General features: G+C 53.7%; 1 protein-coding gene across 3 annotated transcripts in view; it reads left to right on the top strand.

Moving 5' to 3' along the window:
* Positions 1-17118, top strand: part of PLXNA4 (plexin A4) — a 355028-nt gene that overhangs the window by 294321 nt on the left and 43589 nt on the right. For all 3 annotated transcript variants that reach the window (XM_028106345.2, XM_028106346.2, XM_088018661.1), the window contains exons 13-19: positions 2609-2726; positions 8036-8172; positions 9355-9519; positions 12548-12641; positions 13155-13394; positions 14021-14167; positions 14706-14940. In XM_028106345.2, the coding sequence (XP_027962146.1) occupies positions 2609-2726; positions 8036-8172; positions 9355-9519; positions 12548-12641; positions 13155-13394; positions 14021-14167; positions 14706-14940 (1136 nt within the window). The remainder of the gene's footprint in view (positions 1-2608; positions 2727-8035; positions 8173-9354; positions 9520-12547; positions 12642-13154; positions 13395-14020; positions 14168-14705; positions 14941-17118) is intronic.

Below are 17118 nucleotides of genomic sequence, written 5' to 3'. Positions count from 1 at the left end.
AAGTAAAAAGGCAAATATCGCAAAATGGGCAAAGAGCATGAATGAGCATGAATGTGCAATTCACAAGACAAAGAACCAAAAGTCATAAAAAAAAGTTAAATAGCATTAGTAGTCAGTGAAATGAAAATTAAAACAATGGGGAACAATTTTTAAAAAGTTAATGCCCGGTGCAGATGAGAAGCATGAGAAATAGCACACTCATACATTCCTACTTGGAGGGTAAATTGGGACACACTTTGTGGAAGGCAATTTGGAAATGTGGATTGAAAGTCTTTAGCCTAGTCATCATATTTCTAGAACTTTACTTAAATAACCAGAATGCACAAATATTTTTTTGCAAGAATACTTATTTTGGTCTTATTTGTAATCGTGGAAATGTAGAAGCAATTTGTATATTTTAAAATAGGGAATTAATCAATTCTTAAATTATTTATTGTACATGCACAGGACAGTAAATTATATAGCCATTAAATCTGATATTGCAGAAGAATCATGACCAGGTACATACTCAAGGTGTATTAGTGAGAACATCATTCACCAAGCAGAATAGAGTTTCTAATGAATTCTGTAAAAGAAAAACAAGACGGAAAACCTGAACGCCAGAATGTTGACAGTGGATATTTCTGGGTGGTTCAAATGGGGTGAGAGGAGGTGTCTGTATGGCAAGTGTTTTTATGCACTCTCTCTTTTATCTTTATACTGAACATGCGCTAATTATGCTATCTGGACAGAAAGGCATATATTTTTTACTGGACTCTCGCCCAGAAATTTTTTCTAAGAGAGACACAGAACCTAGAAGCCATAAAGTAAAAGAAGGAGCCACTGAACCACAGACACTTTTAAACTTTAGTGTGGCCAAAGACATTATAAACAAAGTTGAAATACAGATGACAAGCTGGGAGAAAATAATTGCAATACTTACCAGTGCAAAGTTAATACTCCTCATTCAGCAGCTCCTACAAAAAGACAATTCATTAGCAATATAAAGAGATAGCTTCAGACCAATCGAAGGAAACGCTATCTAAGATTTTTTTTTAGGACCACACGCACATACTTGCAGATATCTGCAACATCACTAGTAATCAGGGAAATAAAAATGAGAGCAAAAAAAAAGCGATCATCTTTCCCTATTATATTGGAAAAACTTTCAAAGGATTGATACTATCTGGTGTTGGCAAAAGAGTAAAATAATCTCACTCAATTGCTTTTGACAGAAGTACAAATTGGTAACGACCCTGTGGGACCATTATTTTCTTCCACCTATCAAACATCACATACATAAACAATGACCCCACAAGCTCCCCACTTAGAGCCTTATCCTAACAAATGTGCAATGCTTGAGGATACGTGTATAAGTTGGTTCATTCTGCAGGGTTATTTGGAGTAGGAGAAAAATGAAGGGAAGTTAAATGTCCATCAGTAGGAGGCTGGATAAATAGACAATGGTGGAGCCGCGGCATGAAGTGCTGTGAAGCTGTCAGAAAGGATCTGGTAGGGCTGTGCATGCAGCCACACGGGGCAAGTCCGCACTGGGCTGTGCAGTAAAATGACCGGGGTTTGGGACAGTGGGTAGCTATGTTTCACGTTTCTTTTAAAAGTCATGTATGTGTTTATATAGGTATGCTTGTATATAATTGTACATGCAAATATATATAACACTTATGTTGACATGTGTGCGTAATAACCATGCACACACACATATATACACATAGGTGGTGCATATGGGCAAATATACATATTTGGGCAAGTTGCCTAACTTTTCTGTGCCTCAGCTTCTTCATCTGTAAAATAGAGATTTTGTATATATTATATATTACATATGTTTGCATAGATCTAGAGCAAGGTCTACAAGTATATATATGTGTATATATACTTTATATATATGTGTGTGTATATATATATATATCAAACTTTGAAGAGAGATTAGGAGTGAAGAAAGGGACACTTATTTTTACTGTCACACTTCTGTACCGTCTTGTTTTCAAGGGGTATGAACAAATTTTGTAATTAAAACAAGGAACATTTTTAAAAGGGGACAAATGTATGGCTCTTGTCTACCCCTCCCCCTCCCCCCAAGCAGGAGTCTCTCCTCTGGACCAAGCATCCAGCTGGGGCTGGGGACAAAAACACTCCACTGAGGCAGTCCATGCAGTAGGAGCCAAGGGCCCCTGGGTGAGGGTCTGAAAACCTCAAGTCCGCTCCTGGGTCCCTGTCCGACGTGCTGTGGGCCCTTGGGAAGGTCACTACCTCTCTGGGCCCTGCCAGCCGTGTTCCCTAAGCTGTTTGGCTGACACAATCCCTGCCCCCTGGTTCACAGTTGAGGGGACAATTCCTGAATGAGAAACTGAGTGTCTCGGGTCAGAACACAGGGGCCCTCCCCTAGACCCCTCACTTGACAGGGATGTCCATGGAGACAACCCTGTAGGTTGCATTTCCCAAGAACCAAAGAGGAGCCTTGCAGGGAAGAATCTTTCCCCTCCGCCTCCCCTGCCCTTCCCTGAGACCCTACTGCAGAGTAGGGGCCAGGGGAGGTGCAGGGCCCAGGGGTCACATCTGGAGTCCTGTGACCCTGATGTGACCACGGGGACCTGTCCTCTCTTTTCTGCAGGATCGTGTGCGAGATGGGGGAGGCCAAGCCCAGCCAGCACGCAGGCTTTGTGGAGATCTGTGTGGCCGTCTGTCGGCCCGAGTTCATGGCCCGGTCCTCACAACTCTATTACTTCATGGTGAGTCCCGGCCACTAGCAACCTGCCCAGGCACGGGCCACAGACCGCATGACCATGGTTATGGGCCGGGCTAGACCTCTGTGGGCAGACCCCGAGCAGCTCGTGGGAGTCTGTCCTGCAGTGTGAGAACGCAGCCCTGGAAATCTGAAAGACCGGATTCAAATCCAAGCCATGCTGTGTCCGGCCCTGATCCAGGGAAGCCACCCTGGCTGTCGGGCCCTGCATCCCCCTCGGGCTGAGTGGCCTTGTGTCTGGGCCAGGAGGGGAGCCCTGACTCTGCCACTTACTCACAGGGCGCACTTGGGGACATTGCTTAGCGTCCCAGTGTCTTCATTTCTAAAACGGGGGTGATAAGACTTGCATCTACCCCACAGTATTGTTGTGATAATTACATGAAGTTGACGCATCACTTCCCTCATCTGCATGGTTTCTGTGCCCGCAGGACTGCTGTGCCCTGAGATTTCCGGGTACACTGGCACGCCATCATTTCTATCCCATCATCCGCTTTCAGCCCACCTTCTCCACTCCCCATCACCCCATCCCATGACCTCCTTAACCCCACCCCCATCCCGCACCTCCCCTGCACCCCCACTCCACCTTCCTCTAAGCCACACCATTACCCTTCATTGCACACCCCTCCCTTCCCTTCCTGTGGCCTGTCTGCAGACCTCACCCCTACCGCCACATTCCCTCCAGCTGGGACCCTCGCTGGCCCTACCGAGGCAGCCCCTGGTGAGGGGCTCTGGGGGGCAGGGGCTCTGGGGACCTCTCAATCCCATGCGGGAGGCATGCATGTCTCTGCTGTCCCTCACGCTGCCTCATTTTCCAAACTGTCTTACCATCCAGGTCACTCCTGGGGCTAATGCCGGCTGTGATAAGATAGTTTCCTCATGGTTCCGCGCTGCTTTGGGAAGCTGGGAGCCTGAAGTGAGGGACTTTATGCCTGGGTGTCAAATGCTCCAGGACACATCACAGGGAGCCCACTTTTCACCCTCCCTTCCCCCACCGTCCACCCCTCCTCCCCTCTCCTCCCTCAGCCTTCCTCCCGCTCCTCCTTTCTCCCTTCAGCTGACAACCATGTGTCACCTTGCACGATCCCTCCCCCTAGATTGTTTGGTAAATATTTGCTTCATTGGTTGAATCTTACAATTCGGTGGCCCTGGCTTGTGGGTATTCAGGGATGACTCAGACCCTGCACAGCCCCTCCCTCAGGGGGCCCGCGGTCTAGAAGGAGAGGTGGAGTGGAGGATGGATGTACACTCAGACGCGACTGTGGTGGGCGCCAACCCTGCCAGAACGTGCATCAGAGGTCTCTTCCCGCTGAGGCCCTGCTCTCTCTGCTCCCTGCCCTCCTCCTGAAAATCCCCCCTCCTTCTGCATACAGTTGGTCAGGCTGCACACACAGGATCTCACGTAGAAGAACACACATATGTGATGGATTTAATGGATGTGTAGGTTTCCCCATCTCTTTAGGATTTGTATGCCCACCTTCTTCTCAAAGGCTCCGCGGAAGTTTTCCAGTGGAACCCAACACACCTGCACACAATTAGCGACACATGAATACTTGTGTATATAGAGAGAGGGTATGTATACTGAATATGATATTGATGGATCTCTACATAAACTGTCGATCCAGTGGAGTTGAGATACTGAGGGGGAGGGAGACACAGCACTCCCCAAGTGTTTAGAGGTGTGGCGTGGCTTGCCAAACTTGGGCATGAAATCCAGCTCTGAAGTTACCTGGCCACCGTGGGAACAGGGAGGATGCCCCTGTGTGGGCAAAGCAAGCACTGGGCTTCCTCAGCCAGTCAACTGCCCCAAGCAGTTTGCATCCTGGTGTCACTTGGTAGTGACAGAATGGACGGTACTAGGGTTGGCTGAAGCTTCCTTGGGGTGTTAGCCATCTCTGCCACGTCTCACCTCTGTGACTCACTCCAAGGCCACTAGACCTCTGGCTGTCCGGCTGTCACCTCCATGACCCACCCCGGCTGCCGGCTCCGACAAATAGTGTGTCCCCCTCACTTGCCCATTTCTGTCAGGGGCTTGTCCCCCGGCCACAATTCTGGTGGGCTGTGGCTCAGCTTCCCTAAATTCCAGATTTCAGCCACCCCATCACCATGTCCTGGAGTCTTCCTTCTCCCATTCTCTTCGCTGCTGCAATGACCTCCTTAAATCCCTGACGTTAAAGGTCTGAACCCATTCTAATCGACCCTGCCCTGCAGAATACTGTTTTCATCATGTTAGGCCCACCTCAAGAAGGACCAGGGCGCCGTCCAGCCTTCTCAGTCTGGCCTGCCCCGTCCATCCAATCCTGTTTCCCAAGGCTTTGCATGGCCTGACCCCTCTCCCTTCTCCGTCTCCTTCCCCACTTTGCCCCAAGCTGCGTTCTCCTTTTTAGTCCACGCCCCGCTCGTGAGCCCCTCCACGCCTTCTCTGAATACACAGCCCACGGCGCCCACGGTTCTGTGGCTCACTGGGGATTCCATGGCGTCTGCCCGCCCACACTAAACTGGGCGTATGTCTTGGAGCCCCTGCTCCTCTGTTCAGACTAGTAGGTCTTTGGAGATGAAGCCCTGGCCCTTTACTTCTTTGCTAGCCCCCACTGCTCAGGCAGTTCTAAACCTCCCTGCGTGTTGGAATCTCCTGAGGGGCTTTAAACAAAAGGCTCCGGGGGCCCCCCTGAGCTAAGTCACATGCTACGGGGGGCACAAAGCTCCCCAGGAGATTCTAACTCAGCCCAGGCTGAGGACCACTGGCCTAGGAGAAACAGAACTTAGAGAACAGATACCATGTGCCTGTCCATATGTGGCTTCAGGCTTAATTCTTACAACGAGCCTATGTCGTATTCAAAAGCCGCTTCTGCTCTCAGGTCAGGCCAGCCTGGCCTGCATTGTTTGTGCTCTGGAGCAGGATGTGGTTAGAGGCAGGGTATCGAGGCGAGGCTTCGAGGAAGAAGCTGGGTGGAGAGGCAGGATCTGTACGAGGCAGAGTGTGATGTTCCGTATGAATCTGGAGCAGTGGGAAGCTGACCCTGGCATGAGGTTTGGAAATGCACCAAAAGATGGGAAGAGAAGGGAGGGAGAGGGGAGGGGGTTCGTGGGAAAAGAAGAGGTGGGAGCACAAAGGTAGGTCGGGAAGAGATGAGGGTTGTTGCCACAAGGCAAAACGGCATTGGTCCAGTAGGGCCACGGGACTCAAAGATTTGTGTGGCTTTTTTTTTTTTTTTTTTGAGGGCTACCTCTGAGGAACGGTACTGGGGAAGACTTTCGGAGAGGAGACCTCAGTCTCGTCCCCAGTCCCCAGTGTGCATTTAAGGGCCCAGTCACTGAGGCCGCCCCCACAGAGCTCCTAGGGGGCCAGGGTGGGAGGGTCACCCCGCATGTAAGAAAAGACAGAAGGACCCTCTCTCATGCTCCCCAGCATCTCAGAGCCTTCATTGCCTTCCCGTTCCGCTAGGCAGTTTGCAAGGGGCACAGAGAAGCCCCTGACTCTGCTGGAGTCCTGAGACAGCTAGAGAACCCCTTCCCAGGGCTCCTCTGGGGACTTGGGGCACATTGGAGAGCCCCTTTTCAGGGATGCCTCCCAGGATCTGGGGCATGCTGGGGAGCCCCTTCCCAGTGCTGAGGTTGGGAGTAAGATCTGGGTCTAATAACTCAGTTTCCCGCCACAAATCAGGCGGGATTCTGATGTGTGGGTTTTTTCACCCCAAACCCACCCGCCAAGGCCAGGGGATCAGCATTCTTGGTCTTGTTCCCAGTTCTGTCCCTAGAGATCTCCATGGAGGGAACCTTTCCCTTCCCTACCTCCATCTGGGAGCCAAGTGAAGAGGTGGCAAATAATACAGAATTTGATTTCCCGTGCAAACCCACCGTGAAATATTTATGAAGCATGACTTGAATAATTAATCGTTTCTCACAACTTTAAAACATGTCTCCATATCATCCTCTCCTCACCCTAGAATAATTCCCCCGCCCAGCCCACCACTGCAGAGCCAACAGGGATTACTCAGTTCCATCCCTTCTAGAACCCCACCCACAGGCCGCCAGAGAACCTCTTCTTTCCATGTTGCTCCCACCGCCATCTATGGGAACTTGGGTGGGTTTTGACTCTATCTCTAGGACTACCCTTGCCTTGCACAGACTGCACTCTCTTTCCCTTCCAGACAGCGGGACAGAGGCACCATTTGTGGGAGGTGACCCCGAGTTACAGAACCAGAAAACCAGGAGGCGCCTTTGAGATAACTCGTTTTGACCCAGCTCTCCGATTTTACGATCAGAGAGGTTACAAGGCTTGTTCTGGGTCACACAGCAAGATCTAGGCAGAGCTGAAAAACCAAGCCTCTTCCCACAGCCTCACCCCACCCTCGTCCGGGTCTCCGTTTGGGCCAGGAGCAGCTCTGGAATGAAGCATTCCTTTGCTTTATGGGTGCCAAGGGGGAGGCCAGGCTCAGGATCTGCAAGGACCTGGTGGGCGGCAGGGCGGGTGGGCCCCTGCAAGCCGCGGTCAGAGAGTCACAGGGGCTCCTCCTGTTCTCCCAAGGTGTTAGGGATTGAGGCCTCTCCGTGGGGAGGCGGCCTGCCGGCTGCGAGCCAAGTAAGTTCAACTTTTGGTGTGGAATTCTTTAAGGGGCAGGGGAGAGAGAAATCTTCATTTAAATGCAGAGACAGGCTTCTCACTTGGGACTGAGGAAAGTTTTTTCCATTAAAATGCTAATGAAAGAACAAATCGCAACTCCAAATCCTCAGCTCACAGGTGCCCCCTCCCCCCAATCCTCACTCAATCCACTGACCGTTCTTCGCTTCTCCTCCTGGGTTTTTCTGGGGCCTTCAGGACCCATCGTTCTGGCCTCTGGGTGTTTGGGCAGCTCTCTGGAAGAGGCCTGTGGAAGAAGCAGATCACCTTCCCAAAAGCAATTGGAGAGGTGGTACAGAGTCAGGGCTCTGGAGTCAGATCTCAGACATGCCACTTTTTAGCTGTGTGACCTTGGGAACTTTACTTCATGTCTCTGAATCTGTTCTGTAAAATGGGTAATAATACCTACCTTGTAGAATTGACTGGGCACATACCTTATATAGAGATGGATGAAGAGAAGGCCTGCCAGTTAAAACACCAGCATACAGCAGCTGTTATTATTACTGTTGTTAATAGAGAGGTGTAAACTCCCAGGGTCCAGAACGCTGCTTATCCACACAAGCCCAATAGGACTTAGTGGGCACGTTGGGAGGCCACCGTTACTGAGTGGCTCTGGGAGTGGGGAGCTGCCTCTTCAGACCCCGGTTGTGTCTCAGGCCAGATCCTTTCCTGAACAGACGCTGACTCTCTCGGACCTGAAGCCCAGGCGGGGGCCCATGTCTGGGGGCACCCAAGTGACCATCACGGGCACCAACCTGAACGCAGGCAGCAACGTGGTGGTGATGTTTGGGAAGCAGCCCTGCCTCTTCCACAGGTAACTCACCTCCAGGCTGGGCTCAGGGGCTCACAGCCCAGAGGGTGGGGCCCATCGGGCTGCCCCAGGGCTACAGACTTCCGGGGCTCACCTCTTGGAAGTGCTTTCTCCTCCCTGAGAAAGTGGCCATTCTCTTTGAGGGGGGATGGTATGGGCATACCTGACTGTGGATGTTTTTGGCTCAGTCTGGAGACCTGCCAGGCAGCCCTTCCCTAGTTGGGCCATTCATTGTTATTGCCCACCATTTAGCCTCTGTGCCCCTATACCAACCACTGTACGGAACCCTAGGGTTTCCCAGGACACACTGGGGAATCTAGAGCCCCTGCCCCCTGCTGCAGAGCCAGCTGGGACTACTGAGCCTCCTGCCCAGCTGGCTGAGGTTGAACCTCCCAAGGGCAGCCGACTTTCTCTCCCCTGGCTCCACCATCCGGGCTCAGCAGGGCACACCTTCCATAAACCAGAAGCCTGGAGGGTAGAAGGCAGGCAGGAGGTTCATCTGATGCAGGACTGGGAGACGTGGTGGGGATGTGACATTCTGCCGGGGAGCTTTTCCCGGGACAGAGCTATGCTGAGGCCTGTGGCAGATCAGAAGTCAGGCCAGGGGTAAAGAAAAAATTGTTCTGACACTTGCTAAAATAGCGAAGAAGAGTTTACTCAGGACTATTGCAGTAGGTGTCAAGACTATCACAATGGGGAAAGAAAGAAATCAGTCTTGCCTCCAAATACAGCAAAGACAGCTGGGGATTTACAGCCAACCAGCAGAGTGAGGGTGTCGCTGGTGTGAAATTACTAAGAAGCAACAGCAAGAATAGGAAAATTCTTACTAAACCGACTTAACAGGATTCTTGCTGCAGGCGGCCAGGGTGATCAGGTATCAAGGGGAGGGGGTACTGTGGGTGACCTCACTTTGCAGAATTCTTGCTAAAAATGGGGCTTGGCAGGCCCAAGACAGGGCCCAAGGATGAGGCCTCTTTGAAAAGAGGTCTCAGAGGAACCTGTCTACGGATTTGGTGCAAGAGAGAGTCTTTGTGAGTAGTGCCTGGAGCTTTCCACCTGAGGCAGTGCTCACCATGGCCTCTGAGGAGCCTGGGAACAGGGAGGGGTGGAGGGCCCTGGCCCCCGCCCGGACCCCTGTCCCCTTCAACACCCGGGAGCCTAGCTGCATGTCTGCCTTCCCTGCAGACGCTCTCCGTCCTACATCGTCTGCAACACCACATCCTCAGATGAGGTGCTGGAAATGAAGGTGATGGTGCAAGTGGACAAGGCCAGTATCCACCAGGACCTGTTCTTCCAGTACATGGAGGACCCCACCATCGTGCGCATCGAGCCAGAGTGGAGCATAGTCAGGTAGGCATGGCCCTGGTTGTCCTTCCTTAACTCTCCAAGAGCCAAGGACAGTCTTGGGGCCCCGTTCTTCTTTGAGGACTGATGAATTGGGGTTGGTTCAGAGCACCCCCCAAATCAAACCTTCCTGCCAGGCTGCCCTCCTTCCACTGAGAGTACCTCTGAGTGGGCCCTGGCCCCAGAACCCAAGCTCCAATCAGCAAGAGCCCACGGCCCCTCATCTGAGGATTTGGTGCGTGCCCCTGGAGGCTGTGATCCCGTCACAGTGACTGCTGGGGTTGCCAGTCCTGTTCCCAAATATGGGCAGTAATTCCATTCCTGCCGAGGGATGGAGGAGAAAGAGTAAGATCAGATCCAACTTCTCCTTGGCCTGCTCTTGAGCAAAAGTGTGTCCTGACCACCAGGGTCCAGTGCAGATGTTCATCCTCTGGGCTTCTGTAACCTCCTGCCGTGCCTCCGTCATGCTCTGTTATGACCCCGAGTTGTCTGCTTGCTTTGTCCTTCCCTCTACTGCAAACTCCTCAGGCACAGGGACTGAGTCTTGTTCTTTCTGCCGCCTGCCAGCGCAAGTATAGAGAGCGCGTGTCCTGGGAGGGAGCTGGGTGAGTGCTCTTGTGGAAAGACCCTCCAGGGCCACCTCTCGCTCAGCCAGTCACAAGCCAGCTGACTTGCACCAGCTGCATACCTTTCTGGCCTCCCCTCTTGAGAGAGTCACGGGGGGGGGGGGGGGGGGGCTTTGGAAATTCCAGGATCCCTGGGGACCCTCCCAGTCCCCCACTTGGTGGTGCTCTGGAGTGTGACATCTCACTTCAGGGAGGGAATTGCAGGCAGGCATGCTGTTCTGGTCCCTGGAGGATACATCGTAATGGGAAGGTGCAGCAGAGAGCATCCCGACAGCGAGGCCCCTGCTGACCATTGGGAAACTGCTGTATCAGGGGCCGGGGGGGATGCAACAGGGCTTGAGGTCAGAAAGAGCGGGCTCAGCCCAGCTGAATGACCTTAAAGGTAACTTAACTTCTCCGGGCCTATGGTTTCTCATCTGTCAACTCCCTCCCGGGATGCTGGGAGGGCTAAGCCAGATGCATAGGCACAGTGCAGCGCCTGGCTCAGCTCTCTCCCACTGCCCCTGGCCAGTCTTCAGCCCTTCCCACTGCTGGCTTCAGTTCTAGAGGGCATCTGGCATTGGGGGGAGGGGGAGAGCATGAAGATGTGGTCTCCATGGCTGAAGCAGGGGTCAGGGACAAATCCAGTCCAGAGAATAGTCTTTTAAACCAGGCGTCAGCAGACTCCAACCTGGGGGCCAGATCTGGCCATCTGCCTCCTTTTATGAATAAAGTTTTATTGGAACACAGCCATGCTCATTCGTATATGTTTTGTCTATAGCTGTTTTCTCACCACAGCAACAGAGTTGAGTAATTGCAACAGACCATATGGCCTGGGAAGCCTAAAATATTTACTCTCTGGCCCTTTGCGGGGAAGTTTGCCACCCCTGGCCTCACACGCGTGAAAGGCAGCCTTCGTGGAGATGAGATTGGCTTGTTCTCACCGGTTACTCCCTAAGACCCACACTTTATAAGCGTTGGCCGTGATTTTTAAAGTAGATAACTGCAAGGCACAGAGAGGGGGAAAGCATCTGTAGAAAGCACTTCTGGGATTTGCCCCCAGGGCCTGGTGAATCCAGGAAGTTGGTGTAGCCCTTGGTGTAGACAAGCTCTGCAGCTCCCTGAGGAGGCCTGGTTTAACTCAGTTCTTCCTCAAGTCGCCAGCACAGAAAAAGAGGCATCGTCCTTCCTGGCACTCAGTAGCCGACCGAGTCACGTTCATAACCAGAGCGAGGTTGGAAGAACGTTCTGGGCCTGCCAGCCAGCTCCAGACTTTTTGCTGCAGTGAACAGTTTCTCTGAGGGGCGGGGCCCTGCAGAGCGTGGCTTTGCACTGCTCACAACAGCCTGGGCTGCTCACCAACAGGGATGGGGGGTTGAATTGGTGATTAAGAAGATTGGGAGATGGCCAGATAGCAGAATCTCATTCTGGAACACCGCCATGGGCAGAAGAGCCTGTCTGGGTTTTACAGGAATCTTCCGGCGTGTGCTAATGTGAGTGTGGGGGGGGGGGGGGAGTGGGGGGCAGGTGGAGGGCAGGGAATAACAGGGAGTACAGAGATGGGCAGAGGCATAGAGAGGGAGACATGAATATGGGTGTCATGGATTCTTCATTCACCAAGCTTGTAACTAACTGTTCCAGATAGTAGGATCCTTCTTGAAGATACTCTCTGGATTGTGGAGAAAGTGACTTGTCACTTTCCTTTGAGTAGCCCCCAAGGAAGATAGCCCTTGCCTCAGGTCAGCTTCTCAGAGCCCTGCATACAGCAATTGGCATCGAGGTTTTTTTGGAAAGTTACACAAAGAGGAATCTCCTGCTCCTTCCTCCTCCATACCTGGCTGACACCCAGGATACAGGAGACCTGAGTCCCAGAACACTTGCTGTTTGCATTCCTACACGAGGCTCCTGGGTGCCTGGGCCTCTGCCTTTCCCGGATCTCAGCAGACAGAAGCTTCCAGGGTGAAATTGTAGTGATCGCCCTAGGGAGGAGACTGTGCTCAGACCCTGGAAGGTCTAGTGGGGATCATCCTGGAGCAGGGCTTTCACTGGGCCAAGGCCAGGTGGGAAATCTCCCTGTGACTGGTGAGGGCTGGGGGGGAGACACCAGGGAGCTGCAGAGAAGCATCCAACTCAGGTCAGGAGGCTCAGGAGCCTCTACGGGTGTCCACACTCCAGATGCGCTCAGTGCAGGATGGCCACAGACATCTAGTCATCACTGTCGTGATGAGTGATGGCTGCTAAGAGCTCATCCTTATTCATTCAGTTTGCCATCATTGTCCCCGTGAACATTATCACATCTCCTGGTTACCATGGCCTTTAATGTCGGAGCTCAGCCTGATCATCATCATCATTGTTGTCAAGCCCCATTGCTATTCCTATCCCTGTGTTGACACGCCTCCTGTTTCTCCCCTCCCCCGACCCCCCGTCAGTGGAAACACACCCATCGCCGTGTGGGGGACTCACCTGGACCTCATACAGAATCCCCAGATCCGTGCCAAGCATGGAGGGAAGGAGCACATCAATGTGAGTCCAGGGAGGGCAGGGGGCATGAGGCTGCCCACTCAACATGTCACTTTCCCAAAGGGCCTGGGGCGTCCTGAGTAGGGCAGGCCACCCAGACACAGATGACCCATTGCATGTGACACCCCGGGGCACTGGGATGGTGAGATGAGGAAGGAGACATGAGGGCATTTTCGTACCTTGGGGTACAGGCCTGGAGGAGCAATTGCTTTGGGGGTTTTGGGTTTTCATATGCTTATTCCTCCATCTTTCAGACCCCCAGTGCTGCCCCTTAGCTCAGAGATACCCCCGTCACTGCCACACCCACTGTGGCCACTGCGGAGGTGGGTGCTAGCTGCACAGTTTACTCCTTGAGTGACCAGGTTCTATGGTCCTGGATGCAGAGGGGCAGCGACCCATCCCTAACTGTCCCATGTCAACCCCATGCTGTATCCCAGCACGGAGGGAGCCCTGCTGGCTATGTGGGGCTGTGTGGGTCCAGACGCTGCATGGTCTTGCCTCTCTGGCCCCCTCCAGCTCTGTGAGGTTCTGAATGCTACTGAGATGACCTGCCAGGCTCCGGCTCTCGCTCTGGGGCCCGACCACCAGTCTGACCTGACCGAGAGGCCCGAGGAGTTTGGCTTCATCCTGGACAACGTCCAGTCCCTGCTAATCCTCAACAAGACCAACTTCACCTATTATCCCAACCCTGTGTTTGAGGCCTTTGGGCCCTCAGGAATCCTGGAGCTCAAGCCTGGCACTCCCATCATCCTGAAGGTAGCGTGAGGTTGTGGGCAGGAGGTGGGAAGCAAGGAGGCTGCTGTGGGGAACGGGGAGGCTTGTCAAGTCACAGGGAAAGGCCCAATTTCATCACTGGAGTCCAGAGCACGGAAAACACTGGCTCTGAGTTTGGATTGAGAGGCAAACTCTTTAGAGGCCATGGAGACCCGATCAGGGCAGCTGGATCCATCCTGGCCGTCTGACTCCCAAGCTTCCTTTGTCCCAGGAGTCCAGGACCTGGGAGGTCCAAGGCTCATCCTGCTTCCTCCCGTGTAGCCCTCTGCAAGCCACAGTAGAGGGTTTCTTTGGAGCACGGGTAGCAAATTACTTGTAACTCCTGTGACAGTTTGGAGTCAACTGGTGGTGATTGACCATAGCTCTGTGTTAAGAAGGATTCTGAGGCTACATTTGGATAAGCTAGAAAGTGCCTTGATTACTGACTCCCCACTGAGGAAAGGGGAATGGCAGTGTAGGCGTCATGGGGTTTTGGGACTTACTATGGAAGGTGGCCTCTCCAGCACTCGCCAGCAGGATGGGACCTCTGGGTTGGGGGGACGTGGCAGCCAGCCGGCAGCTATGGTCCTGACTCTGCGGGGAGAACCAGGGCTTTCCTGTCCCTCCAGGGCAAGAACCTGATCCCCCCCGTAGCCGGGGGCAATGTGAAGCTGAACTACACTGTGCTGGTGGGGGAGAAACCATGCACTGTGACGGTGTCCGACGTGCAGCTGCTCTGCGAGTCCCCCAACCTCATCGGCAGGCACAAAGTGATGGTAAGCCGGCCGGGGCCCCGTTCTGCCTGGGGCAGGCACTAGGGATGCCAGAGTGTGAGCAGACCAGGAGGGGATTCTGGCTGGTGCCACAATGAGAGCAAGGCAAAGCAGCATGAATGATGTGTGCATTGCCTGTCACAGGCAAGAGACCCTTGCAGGAGGGGACCGTGGTTGGCCCGAGGAGGTCTATCATATCATGCTCTGTGCCTCAGTCATCCGTCCTTAGCCTGGGATGAAGCTCAGGGAGCCACTCACCGAAGTCATGTCAGACTTCTTTAGGTCCCAGCTGTGTGCTGTTTCCTTACAAAGATGACAACCCTAGTCCTGGGTACTGTGCAGCTTCCCGTCTCTGAGCCATCCAGACCCCCCGCTCGGCCCCCACACCCCCCCACCTCAGCTGTCCTTACAGCCAGTGACGGCTCTCCTCCCCGGAGCCCTTTCCCGTCCTGCCCCGTGGCCAGTTCATCGACGGCCCGGGGCAGCTACCCCCACTGCTCTGCGCCTGCTCCCAGCTCCTTCTCGCCTGCTGTGCCCCCAGGCTCGCGTCGGTGGCATGGAGTACTCCCCGGGGATGGTGTACGTCGCCCCAGACAGCCCGCTCAGCCTGCCTGCCATCGTCAGCATCGCCGTGGCCGGCGGCCTCCTGGTCATCTTCATTGTCGCCGTCCTCATCGCCTACAAACGCAAGTCCCGCGAAAGTGACCTCACGCTGAAGCGGCTGCAGATGCAAATGGACAACCTGGAGTCACGCGTGGCGCTCGAGTGCAAAGAAGGTACCTGGTGACCCGGGGCCACGGCCCCACGCCCGAGGCTGTGCGTGCGCATCTCACACAGGCGAACGGGCTGGGCACCTGCGGGCAGTGCTGGGGGCCGGGCGTCTGACCTCTGACTCTGACTCTGGTCTCCGAGCTGCATCCAGACCCAGCCCATATCCCAGCAGACACAGCCCCTTCCTGGGCAAGGCCGCCCTCCCCGCCCCCGCTCGGCAGGGGTCCTTTCAACCCCCCACCCCAAGGGCAGTTTGCAGCCCCAAATTCTGGCCATGGGGGTTTGATGCTCTCCACTCAGGGAGAGCTTGGGGTGTCTTGACATGCGGCGTTCAGCAACCTTGATCTCCCTTCCTTTAGGAGGACAGTACGGCCAGAGCTCAGATTCAAGATTTAGAAGGAAGAGGGTTTCACAGCTTGTGTTTTTAAAAATTACCAACACCACCATGATACGAAATCAGCAGCACTAAACCCAAGAAGGAAATTTAGGAGTCAGACTCTTGTCACCCCCAGATTATCATTTCGTGAGCCACCCTGGGAGGGTCTGAGTGGGTTCTTTACTGTAGATTTATTCTCAGAGTCAATCCAGCCTGTACCTGGGGCCCTCCCATCCCCACCAGGGGAGCCGCGGCTCCGTCTGATGGGGAAGTGGGTCCGTCCCATCCCTTCACTACATCCTTAGCTGTCAACATGGCATCTGCCTTGTGGGACTGTTAATTACTGCCTTTTATTATATTTACGCTGCTTAATTTTTTTTCTCCGCAATGTACTCTTCCCTCTAATTAGGTGTAGTGATTAGAATCTCTTTTATGTGTGGCAGGCACGAGGCTTTGAACGTTGGAAGCGCTTAGTGACTTGAAGGAAGGCTGCAGACTGATAAAAAGCTAACCCCCTCCTTCTCCTCCCCGCCAGCTGAGCACCCCAACCGGGAGGGGGCAGAGAGGGGAATGCCAAGCCAGGTTCCTCTCAGAACGTTCTGGAGAAGGAGAGATGAGCAGCCAGACAAGGAGTCCAGCCGTAGAGTGTCCGTGGAGGCACCAGGAGAGGGCCTTGGCTTCTGGCTCGGGAGAGAGCTCTCTCTCTCTCTCTGCTCTGTGGGCACAGAGAGAGACGTAAAGCAGAACACACGGAGATTAGCCACGAAGGCATTTGTTGGGGGAGCCCAGAGCTGGCCCTCGGACATATAAGGGGCAGCTTGGGTCCAAGGAAGGTGACCCCCCCGAGACTTGGCAGTAAGCCAGGACATCACCCACACACAAACCCAGAAGAGGCCCAGCCTAGGCCCTTCACTGCCTAAACACACACATGTGCATCACTGTCCCACACACTCACCGACATACACACACACTCGGACGGTCACTCATGCGCTCACACACACACCCACGAATGCCCACACGCACGTGACACACATTCCCACATACACACACATGCTCCTCACTCAGTACATACAGGACTGCTGTTCATCAGTGCTTTTGGTGACCGTCCAGGCCAAAAACCTTACCGACTCCTTTCATACACACAAAGGCGCGCACACTGGTATAAGTTCCACTTGGAAGCATGAGTCACTTGCCTTGAGAGGGACTCTGTGCGTCCGGGTGACCAGGGGTGCAGGAACAGGGGAGGCCTGCAGGAGCCTGTCCGGGAGGCCAGGTGGTGTCTCGTTCTATCAAAGAAGCAGCACTGCTATTCTCAAGAAGGCCCAGAAACCCGAGATCCGGAGGCCCAAATTGGCACTGTGGGGTGCAGCGGGGGCCCCATCCACAGTGCCTGGGCCCACCATGTTGTGTTCGTGTGATCAACAGAGCCCACAAAATACTTTTTCCCAATTCTGGTGTTTATAGAAATACTAAGAAGGATTGCATAATCAGTGCCCGCTGGCTATTCTTTGCCAGCATGGGCTAATCCATCCTGGTTGGGTGCGAGCCTGTGTGCGCAGCAGGCATGCATGCGTGTCAGTACGTGTGTGTGTGCCCAGGGGAGAGGCGGAGCCGGAAAGGGCCTGGCGCGGCATTTCTGACTGCCTCAGACCCAGGGTGGAGGGCAGCCTGGGAGGAGGGCTGTGCTCAGGACTGAGTGTAATCACAGCTTTGGTGCCGTGTAACCACCTGGGCCATGTGCTGGACTTTCTTGGGGGCCGGAGGGAAGGGGGTCTTGCAGCTCCATGATCATCAGGAAGCCTGAGCT

This window comes from Eumetopias jubatus, unplaced genomic scaffold (assembly GCF_037043125.1).
Source record: "Eumetopias jubatus isolate StellerSeaLion01/CBP00866 unplaced genomic scaffold, mEumJub1_p1.0 scaffold_14, whole genome shotgun sequence".
NCBI classification, from domain to species: Eukaryota; Metazoa; Chordata; class Mammalia; order Carnivora; family Otariidae; genus Eumetopias; species Eumetopias jubatus.
Note: the sequence above shows the minus strand (reverse complement) of the source record. Positions and strands in the feature narration are given on the sequence as shown.